We start from the raw sequence: 15,700 nt of genomic DNA on the forward strand, positions 1-15,700 counted from the left end.
GAGTTCTCTCCTATGAACAAAACATTAGGTCTGAACACAGACTAGTTGAGGCACTGCATTGGTTTAAACACAACACTGCCTCATTTGGATTCAATACTTCAGTAGAGGTATAATGATAGGGGCAAACTGAACAGAAATTATAACTCTTTGGTAAAGGCAACATTGATAGGTGTTTAGTTCAATTACCTATACTGCATGTATTTACAACAATGCTTTATTTTGGCAAAAGTCACATGAAGGCAGTTCAATATTTGGAGTAGAAGTCATAGTCAGGAGTTAAGAAGTCATAGTCAGGAGTTAAGAAGTCATAGTCGGAAACAATGAAGTGCTTTATTTGTACATGAACATATAACTTAAATATACTAACTTATTTAGGTAGAGGCAATTACTGAGGCACAAAGTTGCTTTATTTTGGCCAGTGGTGTCTGTATGAAAGTTAAATATTTAGGCCACACCAAATTGATAAGTTGTTCATCGGATTTTTTTCTGAAAAATTTGAGGCGGCGAGCGAAAAAATAATTAAAATATTTTTTTTTTGGTTTTCGAGAAAATCAGGAGTGAGCGAAGAGCGAAGAAATATATTTGTCTTCATTTGGCTCTCGACTGACTAATAAAAACCTTAAAATAGAATGTATAGCCCTTTTAAACTAAAAAGTTAGTCCCCAGGGATTGAGAAAATCTGACCTGCAGACACACAACAAAGCGAACTTGTGAAAAAAGGTAATAACATTGTCATACAGTACACTGTAATCAAATAATGCATGATTTTGAAAATGCTGTTAGAAAATATGTAATAAACAACAATGCATAACCTTACACCATACTTATCACATACATATGTGACTTGAATATTTACTGCTATGAAAATGTAGCATTCTTAGCTGACTTTACAAAGTTTTTGATACATCAAATATCTATGTGAGTGTTACTAGATCTATTAAAGCTTCTGATTTAAAACTTAGAACAGTTGTTTACTGTCAAAGTCTACACCAGGAGAAACAAGCAAATTCGATGAATTGGTATCCCCCGCCGAAAGGGTTTGTGGTGAGGAATGGCAAAAAGATATATCCGGCAAAAAGTTAAGGATGTTAATAAGAAGCAAATAATTTCATTAGTCAAAATCAATTTAACAGAAAACAAATGTTTAATGAAAGAGTACACAATAAATGTATGATACTTTGATCCGGACTAAAGAATTTATTTTGAATGGGATATGCTTACTGTAATAAGCTTAGCTTTTAAAATTAAATGCAGTTAATTGAAATGTGAGCTTGAAGTTTAACTGGAATGAAATATTGTCTTTGAGTGGTTTGGCACCAGGTGTTGCTGTTTTACATGTACATTTGAACTTAAAAGATCAGATGTCCTTAAGAGAACACAGATAAGATATCTTGAACATGGCTGAGGGCAAGGTTTGTGCAGTCACAACTTAACATGTTGAAGGTTTGAACATTTAAAAAAAAAAAAAAAGGATGGAAATATATATATCTATATATAGATATATGTATATATTTATTTTTTTAGGGGGTGGGGGTGCAGGGGAACAGAGGAAACAAAATTTCACATGCTGATTATAAATATTGATTGAAAATTAAAAATGAAAAAAAAAAAAAGGTAAAAGGGTGAAGTTGGAGGGGGGGGGGGGGGGGGGGCAGAGGATACATGATCAGTGGTGGGCATGACTGGGTGGAGAGGTGAGGTGGGGGAATAGTACAACTTGGAAGGTTTGAAAAAAATCTAAAATAAATGAAAAAAAAATGAAAAATTGGGGAGTGGGGGGGAGTGGGGCTGGGAGGGGGAGGGGGTGTGACCAAGGCAAGTGGGTGACCAGGTGTGGGTGCGCAACTTCATGAACATGTTTATAATAAATGTTCACAGAAAAGAATGAAAGAAATTTAATGAAATTCTGCCAAATGGTAAGTTTGTTATGTACAAATATGTGGATTTTTAGACAATCAAAGGGCAATAACTCTGAAGTTACAAAAAGAAATCCGTACAAAATTGTTTGTGCAAAACCACATTATGGTGATCTAAATTCTGTTTAAGTTTCATAGTTCTAGGTCAAATATATCAAAAGTTATGATGCAGAAATTGCCATATTTATAGTACCCTATATAGTTAACACTAGAAACTTCTAAGGGCCATAACTCTGGTGTTACTTGGGCAATCTGACTGAAACTTGACGGGCCACAAGAACTCATTGTGGTGAACATGTATATGAAGTTTTAAATAAATATTCCCAACCATTTCCTAGATATGGCTCCGGACGGACGGATGGACAGACGGAAGGACGGACGGACGGACGGAAAGATGGACGGAAGGACGGACGGACGGACAACGCCAAAACTATATCCCTCTGACTTTCGTCGGGGGATAACAATACTCTTAAGTCTGAATCTAGACAGAGTTATGCCCATTTTTAACATAAAATATTTTTAATTAAGTTTTATATAATGACCGATAGCTCTGTACTCTAATAGCTTCTAACTATTATGCCCCTTTTACTGGCAAAGCTTTGATTCAGAAAAGTCGAGCATGATGTCTAAATATGTACAGCTCTTTTTCTAACTTTAAACTTTCATAACATATTAAATTTGTTGAAACAAAGTCTCAATTAGTCTGAAATGGAGATTAACCTGCATTAACATTAGTCTACTAAATGATTGGAAAATCTGAAAATCGAAACTGTTCTGAAAACAACTCGTAATGGAAATTCCTTACCCCACCAACTTTCGCATGCAAATACTGATCATTTGGAAAGGAAAAAACAGAAAAACAGGTAAGTGACATGCATCAATAAGTATTTACCCATACCAAAATAATGTAGATTGATGTTATCAAATAAATTAGTATGTTTTTCTTCATCCAGTTTTCAAAGAAATAAATCGATTTCTATAGCATGTAATTTGGTAAACATTTGAAGAAAATAGCGTAACTGCATAAAGGGGAAATAACTTTAATGCAACTAAATATAAGTGTTATGAAGATGTGTGCGTAGTATGTATTTATTTTGATTAAAATCCATTTGAGAACAATCTGGGACTGGAATTATAAGCATTTATACACTTTTACGTCCGTAAAAAGTAGCGCACCAAAAAATTTTGGATTGATTTTTTTCAATGGGGCGAGCGCAAGCCAGAAACAAACAAAAACATTTTTTTGTGTTTCTGAAAATATACGAGCGGCAAATCCGATTAACAACTTTTTAATTTGGCGAGGCCTTAGGAAGAATCATAATATGAGCCGTGCCATGAGGAAACCAACATAGTGGCATTGCGACCAGCAAGCATCCACACAGTCTGGTCAGGATCCATGCTCTTCGCTAACAGTTTCTCTAATTCCAATAGGCTCTGAAATCGACTGACCAGACTGCGCAGATGCGCAGGCTGGTCTGGATCTATGCTGGTCGCAAAGCCACTATGTTGGTTTTCTCATGGCATGGCTCATATTATAATGCAGAATCTTTGAAAATCTACTTTACAGTATGGGCAGGGTTATAATGAAGGTAATATGCAGTATATATGTGGAGGGCTCAAACTTGCTTTATTAAATGGACATGGACATGATGGGTAAAGTATCTATTTTTTCTTTTTGAAGGACACTATGAATAAAATATATCAAGGACATGATAATTTCAAGTAAATTTTAGTGCTGGCAATTAAAAATTAAATTCAAAGGGGAACAAATGTGTTTAAATATAGTTATTTAAAGGCACTGGTCTGTTGTATACACTGCAAAGTTACATGTCAGCACAGCCTACACATTGTATACCATGAGAAAACTACCCAGCTAACTACCTAGGACTGTGGAATGACAGTGGAATTTATTTTGTAATTGATTTTTGAGCTCTCCTATTTTGATATGCACTGTCAAAGTCAACAATGAACAGTATCATCACACAATCTGGTTTAACTGACTGCAGTAACTGTATCTTTACTTAATTGTTTCCAGGAAGGGAATTTCATCGGTAATCCTATCTCTTTGACCTGGAGCTGGTATCTCTTATACTGCTTTATAACAACACTATAAAAATTACTGAATGGAATTAAAAAATCATAAAACTGTAAGCTGAAAAAGTTTAAATGAGCCGCGCCATGAGAAAACCAACATAGTGGGTTTGCGACCAGCATGGATCCTGACCAGCCTGCGCATCCGCGCAGTCTGGTCAGGATCCATGCTGTTCGCTTTTAAAGCCTGTTGAAATTGGAGAATCTGTTAGCGAACAGCATGGATCCTGACCAGACTGCGCGGATGTGCAGGCTGGTCTGGATCCATACTGGTCGCAAACCCACTATGTTGGTTTCCTCATGGTACGGCTCAAATACTTTCATACTTGTTTAAAACTACTGTAATCTTTATAGGTTTCTCTGCTATCAATTTTTTTCTAGAATGGATGAATAGGTCTTTTGAAGTGCTGGCAATTACTGTCTGGTAATCAATACTGTAGACAATTAATAAAATAGAAGCTCCATTTAATGAAATATTCAGAAGTTCTCAACCAGTACAAAATGTTACAGTATTAGATTTTATCAAAAGATGTAATAATACCATATTTAATAACATTTTGTCAATCAAATTTCACTGATTTCTCTACAGTCTCAAAAACGAAGCCACAATTAATTAAAACACAGAAAAAAGTTTAAACATTCCTTGAAGAAAACATAAAAAGAACAAGAGGACCATGATGGTCCTGAATCGCTCACCTCTTCCCACATGACCCAGTTTTGAGTATGACGTCGTTTTTTCTATTATTTGACATAGTGACCTAGTTTTTGAGCTCATGTGACCCAGTTTTGAACCTGACCTAGATATTATCAAGATAAAAATTCTGACCAATTTTCATGAAGATCCATTGAAAAATATGGTCTCTAGAGAGGTCACAAGGTTTTTCTATTATTTGACCTATTGACCTAGTTTTCGAAGGTACGTGACCCTGTTTTGAACTTTACCTAGATATCATCAAGGTGAACATTCTCAATAATTTTCATGAAGATCTCATGAAAAATATGGCCTCTAGAGAGGTCACAAGGTTTTTCTATTTTTATACCTACTGGCCTAGTTTTTGACCCCACATGACCCAGTTTCAAAACTGACCTAGATATCATCAAGGTGAACATTCAGATCAATTTTCATGAAGATCCATTGAAAAATATGGCCTCTAGAGAGGTCACAAGGTTTTTCTATTATTTGACCTACTGACCTAGCTTTTGACGCCATGTGACCCACTTTCGAACTTGACCTAGATATCATCAAGATGAACATTCAGACCAACTTTCATACATATCCCATGAAAAATATGGCCTCTAGAGAGGTCACAATGTTTTTCTATTATTTGACCTACTGACCTAGTTTTTGATGGCATGTGACCCACTTTCGAACTTGACCTACATATCATCAAGGTGAACATTCTGACCAATTTTCATGAAGATCTCATGAAATATATGGCCTCTAGAGAGGTCACAAGGTTTTTCTATTTTTAGACCTACTGACCTAGTTTTTGACCGCACATGACCCAGTTTCGAACTTGACCTAGATATCATCAAGGTGAACATTCTGACTAATTTTTATGAAGATCCATTCACAAGTATGGCCTCTAGAGAGGTCACAAGGTTTTTCTATTTTTAGACCTACTGACCTAGTTTTTGACCGCACGTGACCCAGTTTCATAACTGACCTAGATATCATCAAGATGAACATTCAGACCAACTTTCATGAAGATCTTGTGAAATATATGGACTCTAGAGAGGTCACAAGGTTTTTCTATTTTTAGACCTACTGACCTAGTTTTTGACCGCACGTGACCCAGTTTCGAACTTGACCTAGATATCATCAAGGGGAACATTATGACCAATTGTCATAAAGATCCCATGAAAAATGTGACCTCTAGAGTGGTCACAAGCAAAAGTTTACGCACGCACGGACGGACTGACGGACGCACGACAGACGCTGCGCGATCACAAAAGCTCACCTTGTCACTTTGTGACAGGTGAGCTAAAAATGACTGATTTTTTTTTACAAGCATAGCAAACACCACATGGTATTCTCAAGAAATTTATTGTCTGATTATTGTCCGATGGTGATCTGAAGAAATTTATCCTATATATTGTCTGTATGGCTGTCTGATGAAATTTACCTTCTGAATATTGTCTAAATGGCTGTCTGATGGACTTTATCCTCTGAATGTCGTCTGAATGGCATTCTAATGAACTTTACTGTCTGAATGGCCATCTGATGAAATTTGTCCTCTGAAAATTGTCTGAATGGCTGCCTGATGGACTTTATCCTCTGAATGTCTGCCTAATGAAATTTATCCTCAGAATATTGCTTCATGAAAAATTGATGAAAGAGAATATTTATAAGTTCCTGTTTTTAATTAAAAAATTCAGAATATGTTTCAGACTGATTCAGACAGTTTTCTGAAATTTTTGGATTTACTGTCTGAACAACTGCTAATACATTTTAAAACCATAAAATTCATTGTTTGATAAGATATCTGATTTATCTTGACTACCGTACCTCCTCTTTTATCAAAACTATGATACCATATAAAAGCTGTTACAGACCTGTGAACAGATATATGAAGTATACACAGCCTGAAACTTTTGAGCTGCTGTGACTATAATCCTAACTCAACAGACTGTTGCAGCGCATTTATTTTGCAGAACAAACTTAGTTACACTCAAAGTCATCGAATCTGGAGATTGGTTTCTGCTTCCTTTTGGTGGTTGAATTGACATCACTGCATGTCTTCTTTGTATGGCTTTTCTGTGACGTTTTCATAACTTCAACAAATTATCAAAGCCGAAAGTTTTTCACTATGTTTTACCAATATTTTGATAATTTATTCATTTTTTCAATTGAAATTACCACGCCATCATTTTTGACCATGCAGTCAGTAGATGAAACACACATAATAATCTTGCAAGTTCCCAGACAAAACTGTCATTTGCAGAACCTTTATACATTTGTAAACTTCCTGCATATTTTTTCCTGACAACTTTCTGACTATATTTTGTGTACAATTGCGACCAAGGACATTCTAAATCATCTGGGAATCAGGGAGGCATGCAGTCCCCCGCTATGTCTCCAAAAACCCAAAGATCTGTGTCACATAATCCAGTGAAAAACAATTTATTCAATGATTTCCCAATGGGCCTATAACTTTGATCTATAAACCATGTGTCAACTGCTAAATGGTGAAAAAAACTTCCAATCAATCTCCTTCCTAGTTAATTTAAGAGCAAACCTTCATTTTGTACTGCCTGATACCAGGTCTTACATTCATTTTTAATCATCTGCTATAAGACTGGATTGCTTGATTTATAGCTAAAATAATATATTAATACCATAATACCAAAGCGCTCATCTGGCTCTTGAGTTGCATGAGCTTTTTATTTCCTTTTATTTTTATAGTCTGTCTGATTATAGTGCAATCGTTACAGTCTAGACCACAAGAACACCAAGAACACTGGCTCAAATTATCTTGTTCTCAAATTTCTTTCAAAAAAAGGTCATTAAATTTATCCATGGTCTTCATCTCTGATTCATGAGAAAGTTACAATTTACTTGTAGAAAACAGGTTCATACTGAAATGAAGTCTACTTTATTTCTGGTCTTAAAGTCCTTGGACATCAGTTGCTCAGCTTGATGAACTGCACTAAAGTGTCAGTTGATCACAATGTCAGTTAGTTCCACTTCTCTACATTTTGTTTTTGTTGGGTATAGAGTCATAGAGTCACACTGACACAATTCATGTCGATATTATGGCGGGTTCTCCAACTTGCTGGCAGAGGAAGACCCCAGATGCCTCTCTGAGCATTATTTCAGGAATGGGCAAACACCTGGGTTAAACCACAATCTTCTGTAAGCTTTACTGCATGGTTTCCTGCATGGTTTCCTCCAATAAAAAAATTCTGCATCCTAAGCAAAGTTTCCAACCCATATCGGTCCGGAGCAACTTGCAATTATTCAAAGTCATGCAGCAACCTTAACAATCCGTCCATGGAGGACAGCACTTTTCTACATATTTTTAGTGCATAATACTCCATTCATGTGAAAAAAAGCTTCCACAAAGGCTTAATTCATGGAAAACTGATGGAAAAAGGTGCATTTAGAGTAATTAGTAGCTAGTGCAACTGATTATCAAGACATAATTATCATACAAATTTAACTTTGAAGTTATAAATATACCAGCAATTATAACATATCTCATAGTAATGACAAAAAAACGAGAGGTCCCATGATGGCCCTAGAGCACTCACCTGTGTTACACAACTTGCTTGAACAGTTTTGTAAATCATCTTGTAATGAAAATATATGTGAAATTATTTTGAAATGATACCAGTGTAATTAAAAAGTTTCTACTAAATAAAAACAGGGGGGTAATGTATTTGTATTGGGGTGGGGGGCTAAGAAGGGTCAGCAGCTTCAGAGGAAGAGGTTTGAAGTTTGCCATATAAAGAAAACTAGCCCCACCCCTAGGCAGCCATGCTTTAAGACAAATCAACATGGGTTAAGAATTTGTATAAGGCACCAGAACTCTGAATCAACAAGGATATTGCAATATGGTTTAGAGGTCAATCCCACAGAATGACAACACTGACAAGACAAGAACGGCTGACGGACAAGGAACGACCGACTCAAGATTCTAAAGCTCCCATAGCATATCTTTAGGTGAGCTAACAAAACCGTTTGTATACATGTGCTTCGTTATGCAATAATTCCCACCAATCAGAGGGAATGTTATAAGCATTATAGCTACTGTGATTTTCTTTTTTACTTTCAATGTTGCCAAAATGTGCAACAATTCAAGTTGAAGGAGGACAGACAATAGTGTTTTCAGCTGTTAGGAATACTGCAGACAGTGAATTACATCTGAATTTGTGCTTTTTTTTTCGTGATAACACATTTTTACCTGATCAGCATTCACATACTTTCTGCTGTTAATTTTGCCGTTTGTGTTGTCATTTTATTATGGGAAAGTAATATATGTGACATGTTTAAAATTGAAGTTTAACACTGTTGCTGTGATATATATTGTTATTTGTATATAGGTCAACAAATTTATTGCTTTCGCTAATTTCTTTGTTCAACATTTCTTAAATGAAGGAATTACTGTAATTTACTAAACTGTTCCTCATAATTTGATATAACTGAATGTGTGGTTTCTGGCAAAGCAGGATCTTCCCTCACACTTACTGTAAACATTAGGATTGACAGAATTAATAAAGCTAGAAATGCATGATTTATGGAAAATTGCTTGTGTTTAGGACAGTACACGTAGGTCTTGCCAGAATAATTATGATTTATGATAAATGAAATCAAATATAAATTGCCTGGAATTATTTTTATATACTGTGTGATCTGGGTATATCCAGATGCATGTTTTATTATAGACAACGAAATATATGTTACATGATAAAGAAATAAAAGAATATGATATTATCAATCTGAGGGGTGTTCAAAATGGTCCAAATCCTATTTTGCCGAAGTTTGATAATATGTAAAATATATTTAAGAACATTTAATAATATGTATCTCACTTTGTGATTTGTCGTTGAATAAAATCATTGTCTGGAGTTCAGATGCGAAGGAATTTTATCACACGGGCGCAGCTCGAGTGATATAATAATACGCATCTGAACAATAAACAATGACTTTATTCAAGAGCAAATCACTAAATGAGATAAATTATTTTGATTCTAACACCTTTCCAAGGATTTTTAAGTACATCCTTGACAACATCCATAATATATTTGCCTCATTTCCGTTGGTTTATTTTCCAGCGCCCAGCTATGCCATTTGATGCTATGACGTAATAATTGTGACTCAAGAAAAATGAATTGTGATGTATAATAACACTCAATTTTCAGCCTTCTTTGTTTAACAGGAAAATGAATCGGGTCGTGTTAGAATAGAACATATCAAATGTGAACACTTACGTTTCAGGACATGAACACTATTTATCTATTGTTTCTGAGATAAAAATCTAAAGTGACTTGTCATCACCACATAGTCATATCCAACAGATAATCTGTATAATTTGTTACTGTGACTGTGATTCAGTGCTTCTTGCCACAGCTTTTTCTACACCTTTTCTACATAATGAATACTGCATACTCAACCATATCTCTTCCCCTTGATTTTTGGTTCAGACAACAAAATGTTATTACTTATGTCCAAGAGTGTTACAATGGCTTTCAGATGTCCCACACAATATGCCTGTCAAACATTCTAATGATATCCAATACAAGTATAACCTGCCCGCTTAGCTCAATAGGGAGAGCGCCTATCAACAGATCACGGGGTCATGAGTTAAATCCTCGGGCAGGCCATATGTTCTCCGTGACGATTTGATAAAAGACATTGTGCATGAAATCGTTCGTCCTCTACCTCCGATTCATGTGGGGAAGTTAGCAGTTACTTGCGGAGAACAGGTTTGTACAGAATCCAGAATCACTGGTCAGGTTAACTGCCCGCCATTACTGAACATGTAATACTGTTGAAAAACGGCGTTAAACTCAAAACAAACAAACAAATACAAGTATAATTTAACATTAATGGCGTAATACATATAATTCACACAAATATTCACTCTCTTTTGGACAAAATTGCTAGAAAAACAAATAAACAGCCAATAATGTTTTAGCAAATACAAAATAAGAAAAGAGACAAAACTGGGCAAAATAAGGTCATGTGACACTGACATGGGGACTAGCATTTACTTATGATTGTTAAAGGAAAAATGGCGTGACATATAAACTAAACATTTTTCTCATCTATATTTCGTAAGCGCTGCATCGCTGCATTGATTTTTGATGATATGTTAAGAAACGAAAGCACCTTTGCCAGTATTTACTGATCACCCCTCATATTCAGACCATTTTATAGTTTCTAACCAAGATTAAAGATTGGGAGCCATTGTGTAAAGATTTTACTAAACAATTAGAAGCTTTATATTCAATTCATTCTTTCTTTGTCTTAATGTAGAGTTTTTGTCTTTTATTTTGATATAATTTCAATAATTAAATCTATGACATTATTTTTTTTTTTTTTTACTATCTATTTCAGCTGACATAGCACTAGTTATAAAAACATTATCAATTTTGAGTGTAAACTAGAGCTGCTTTTGAGAAAAGCGCACATGTCCCACAACTGCCTAATCATCTGAATAGTAGTATGCCAAAACCTCAACTGCCTTATCAGACTCTGAGCGCTTTGATAATTAAAAAACAAGTTTCAAGGGCCATAATTCCGAAGTGCCTGGGCCGACTTGGCTAGTAATCGAACTTGGATGAGGACTTATTGGCAAACACATTTTAGTTTGGTGAAGATCGGATGAGAAATGTTCGACTTAGAGTGCAGTCAAGCTTTGTGACAGACAGACACACACACACAAACAGACAGGAGTAAATCAATATGTCTCCCACACCACTGTGTGGTGGGAGACATAATTACTGAAACTGAGAATAACATAAGACATATTAACATATTTTTCAGTCAATTTAGACTTACAGTGTCACCTGTTTTCATGATTATCTGACAACAACTAAAAATTTTAATGTCATGTTTTTTTTTACGTGAGCAGTTTATATCACAACTTGTAACCTGTTCTGCGACATAATTTAGATCTAATAAATATTATAAATATATATCTGTTTTTTTGTATTTCATGAAAGCATCCTTGAACCGCTCCTACTGATACTCTAAACAGTAGCAGATGAATAATTATTCAGATAAAAAATCTCCACACTGATTTATAAATTGAGGTTGACCAATTAGTAACAAATAATCAATACCAATTTCAAACCATTTGCTGATAGATCAATCGTCTGGTATCCCCTGCAGTTGACTGAACTGTCAATTGTAAGAAAAGAACAATATAACAGTCATGAATACAAACATGTAGCGGGTACACAAACTGTAAAGTTATAATGATAGATATTTTAAGACAATTTAGACTATTGCTCTGGGTGATATTGGTAGAAGTAGCAAAATTCATTTGTAAGTTGGCTTAATTGTACTTTTGAAGTTTAATGGCATTATCCATCATTTATTGTGACTGGTTGACAAAAAAAAACATGAAAATAAATAAGTAAATTTTTGTTCCATACACTGCATTTTTAATGTACCAAATAAAAAAAAAATAGTCCTACATTTTAAACCTTTGCAGGATACACCCTTTTGTTATATTTCTGGATGATTTGTTACCATAGCAAGCATATTTGTTGCCGCAGCAACAAAATGAAAGGTCATGCAAATTCTCCATAATGCCATCTATCCATATACTAAGTTTTATGAACAAATATCTTGTGTAACGTACTTCACAAGCTATCGCAGGATCCCACTTTGTGTCATTGACAGTCTAACGAACAAATGGACTGACTGGTGGAGTGACTAACAAGGGGACAAGCCATAAGTCTCCTCCAGTGAAACACAACTTGGGGACTAAAGATATGTATGTGACATACTGACCAAGTGGCCAATATAAGGCAATTCATTATAATCTACAGAAATGTTTTGGTTGACTTTGACAGCAGAAGGTCAATGTTGGGTCTATTCCCTGGCCACGTTATATCGAAGACATTAAATATGTTACCAATTGATCCTTAATGACTGAATGGTGCTCTGCCATTACAAAATGAAAAATGGCTTCCCTCCTCTAACATCTTGTTGGCCAAGAGTTCCATATATAGGAACAGTTTGTTGCTAGTAATTGAAAAATTGTACAACTTATTTCACAATTGCCCAAAAAAATAAATTATAGACTATAGAAAAACTAAGGGAATATACACTGCAAAATTTACTATGAGATTTTTTGCAAAGAGCCTAGAATATCTTGTGCATGCAAATTTGTCCAAATCCATCATATTGATGTCCGCATATTTTTAAGAAAGACTGCATGTACTTCATCTAAAGACTTCAAGCGGAAATGTTGATCAACACTTTTTTCAAAACGCAAAATTTCTATAAACACTGATGTGGCAAATCTTTAAATAATTACTTTGGGGTGGACTTGTTTTACTGATCATCTGACAGTACTCATTGTGCCTTTCATATTTCTATTTTCAGATAACCAACCTTTTGGGAATAGACAACAGACATCATATTAAAACATCAATGGATTATGCCAATCTAACTGAACGATGACAAATTACAACAATTACCAAAAACAAAATGGAATGATGAAATTGCAATAAATCTGCTTAAATTTTCCAAGCGATGAACCAGATTTTCCACCATACTGGTTTCTTCCTTATTTAGGCAAATGAGAAAAGACACACTTGATCTCTTTTGTAAAACAAACTATGCAAATCTTACCCAATATGCAAATTTTAAATTTTTAAGTTAATTCATCAGCTAAATGTGTGAAATTCATCATGGAATACATAAAAGATGATTTCAACAAAGGCAATTTAGCATGCAAGGAGCCCAATATGGCACATCAATGGAATTCATACAAATGTGGAAACCATTATAAGTTCATACACATTGTAAATAGAACTATATATAGAGTTATAGAGAAGGCGAGCCTGGATCAATTTGCTTCCATTCTTGTAAATCAATGATTTGAGTATTAAATGAAGTGCCATTGAGGCAATATATATGAATAACTGTTTGTTCCGAGAGTTATATTTAATGAGAAACTTTAATGCCATTACTGGAATAGGTCTAAAATCAATAACATGAGAATGAAAACAGTGCACTGATAGAAAACAGGATCAGTTGAAATGTCTACACGTTTCTGGTACAGTTATTTTCTTGTCACCCTAATTATGTCTCTAATTTTCCCAGAAATCAATTGCTCCGCCGTGCCTATCAGTGTCAACATGTCGTCTGCTACAACTCCAACTCCCCTCCCATTTAATGGAACAGTCCAACTGAACTTCTATCCAGAATCAATCAATGAGCTGATACGAGACTGCAACACTACGGTTTATTTTAATGGTACATTCGAAGAAGTTGGTGACAAAAATGTGGGAGAGATTAAAAATGGTAGCACTAAAGCTATTGAACTCTATGCGCATGTGGTCTCAGGGAATCCTGCAATTGTGCAGTTTGTGAAACCGGCTGATATGGTCGTGAAAACACCGAGTAGACAGGAAATTTCTAATCTACAATTCAGCAGTGAACTTAAGATCCCTATTCAAATAAATGGTGTTAATAATTTCACCATTCAAGCCATGCACATTGGATATGTGACTGTGTTTGTTACTATTTTTGGAACAGGTTCATTAGTCATGGCTCGATCTTCACAAATGAACCAACCATTGGGGCAGGGAGAATTAAAAGTGGCCGTTGTGTCACGGCAAAAACCAGCGGATTTTGTATTCGACTGTTCAGCAGCAGCTGTCGCGATTCTTATAAGTTTTGGAATAGGATGTGTTACCGACACCGAAAATTTAAAACGTCAGCTGAAATACCCTGTCTCTCTAGTTCTCGGATTTTGCTGTCAATTTCTTCTTATGCCTGTAGTAAGTATATTGATAATATGTCATTCTCAGTATCCCTCATCATAAAATAGTACTTAGCAGACAGTGTTTTCCTGGAGTCTCTGGCAGAACAACAGATTTGTAATTCTTTACTTATATGTACCGTGTTCAGACAACGCTTTTAATATTATATTAACTTGGGTTTATCTTTTAAACTTGTTTGCGTCCACACTACATGTGGTGTAAAATGTGAATTATGTAAAGGTCAAGTGGTTTCTGTAATATAGCATTAAAACTACCTCGGGTGGTGGTTTTAATACTATATTAAAAAGTAATACTACATTATTTTACAAGTGTGAATGCAAATGGGAGTTATAACTGGTTTTACAATCCTAAATTCCCAGATTTTACCTTTTGGTGGGAGAATACCATGTGTTTCTCTTTTGTATCAAACAATTAATGCTATGGCTGGCAAAAGTAATTGGAGTGTTGATGAAACAAAAACATTAAATTGCGATATGGAGTCATGCTGATGCTCAAAATGGACTATAGATGGATGGACAGAAATTCTTAGATGAACACAGAAGTTTAAACATTGATGACTCCTTCTTGTTTCTGTCAGCCTCCTTCTTTGTAACCTTTTTTTGCTTATTGCAAAATATTTGTTTACTTGTAACATTGCAGGTTTATATTTAAACCACATTTCTTTGCCTATAGTGTGGAAGCAAACTAGGTTATATTTTAATGGGTTTTTAAATGTCAAATACCAATTATAGCCAATTAGCGCCTGATAAAAATAAAACCGATCTGCTAGTGTGAACACATATTAGTATTATTTTTATTTTACATCTGCTTTTTTTTAGAAACTCCATTGAAAAGATTTCGTTAGTAGCCTCTTTAAATACATCATTTTATACTCTGCTTCAGCCAAAGAAACTCCTAGTACTTCGCTAAGTATTTATTGGAGAGCATAGCAGTGACTCGTGCAGGGGATTGTGCTTGTAACCTCTGGGTTGAGCATTTAATGATATCTAATCTTAACTCATCTTCTGTTAAATGTAAGACATCCCTGAACCACAAACTTGTAGTAATCTGGACAAATTTAAGTATTATGCCCATGCTGGATGAAATAGTACACCCAAATAATTTTTTCCACCAATAAAACATTGCAAAGATATATAATCTGAGTCATAAATATTTTATGCATGTTTAAAATGCTGAAAGCCTTTTAAAGTATTAATATTTAATCCCAAATATCCCTGTGACGC

At 35.0% G+C, this 15,700-nt stretch overlaps 2 protein-coding genes across 3 annotated transcripts in view; one reads left to right on the top strand and one right to left on the bottom strand.

The window, feature by feature from the left end:
- The window catches only part of LOC123524214 (trafficking protein particle complex subunit 13-like), a 140,404-nt gene that overhangs the window by 83,928 nt on the left and 40,776 nt on the right, over positions 1 to 15,700 (bottom strand). The window lies entirely within an intron of this gene.
- The window catches only part of LOC123524213 (sodium/bile acid cotransporter 5-like), a 38,344-nt gene that overhangs the window by 6,780 nt on the left and 15,864 nt on the right, over positions 1 to 15,700 (top strand). Inside the window, exons 1-2 of one of the 2 annotated variants that reach the window (XM_045302262.2) lie at positions 8,801 to 8,981; positions 13,072 to 14,474. In XM_045302262.2, coding sequence (XP_045158197.2) covers positions 13,731 to 14,474 — 744 coding nt within the window. In that variant the 5' untranslated portion in view covers positions 8,801 to 8,981; positions 13,072 to 13,730. Of the gene's footprint in view, positions 1 to 8,800; positions 8,982 to 13,071; positions 14,475 to 15,700 lie in introns of those variants that run through there. The other variant, XM_045302261.2, reaches the window with a different exon arrangement.

Source organism: Mercenaria mercenaria, chromosome 3 (genome assembly GCF_021730395.1).
Source record: "Mercenaria mercenaria strain notata chromosome 3, MADL_Memer_1, whole genome shotgun sequence".
Taxonomy (NCBI): domain Eukaryota; kingdom Metazoa; phylum Mollusca; class Bivalvia; order Venerida; family Veneridae; genus Mercenaria; species Mercenaria mercenaria.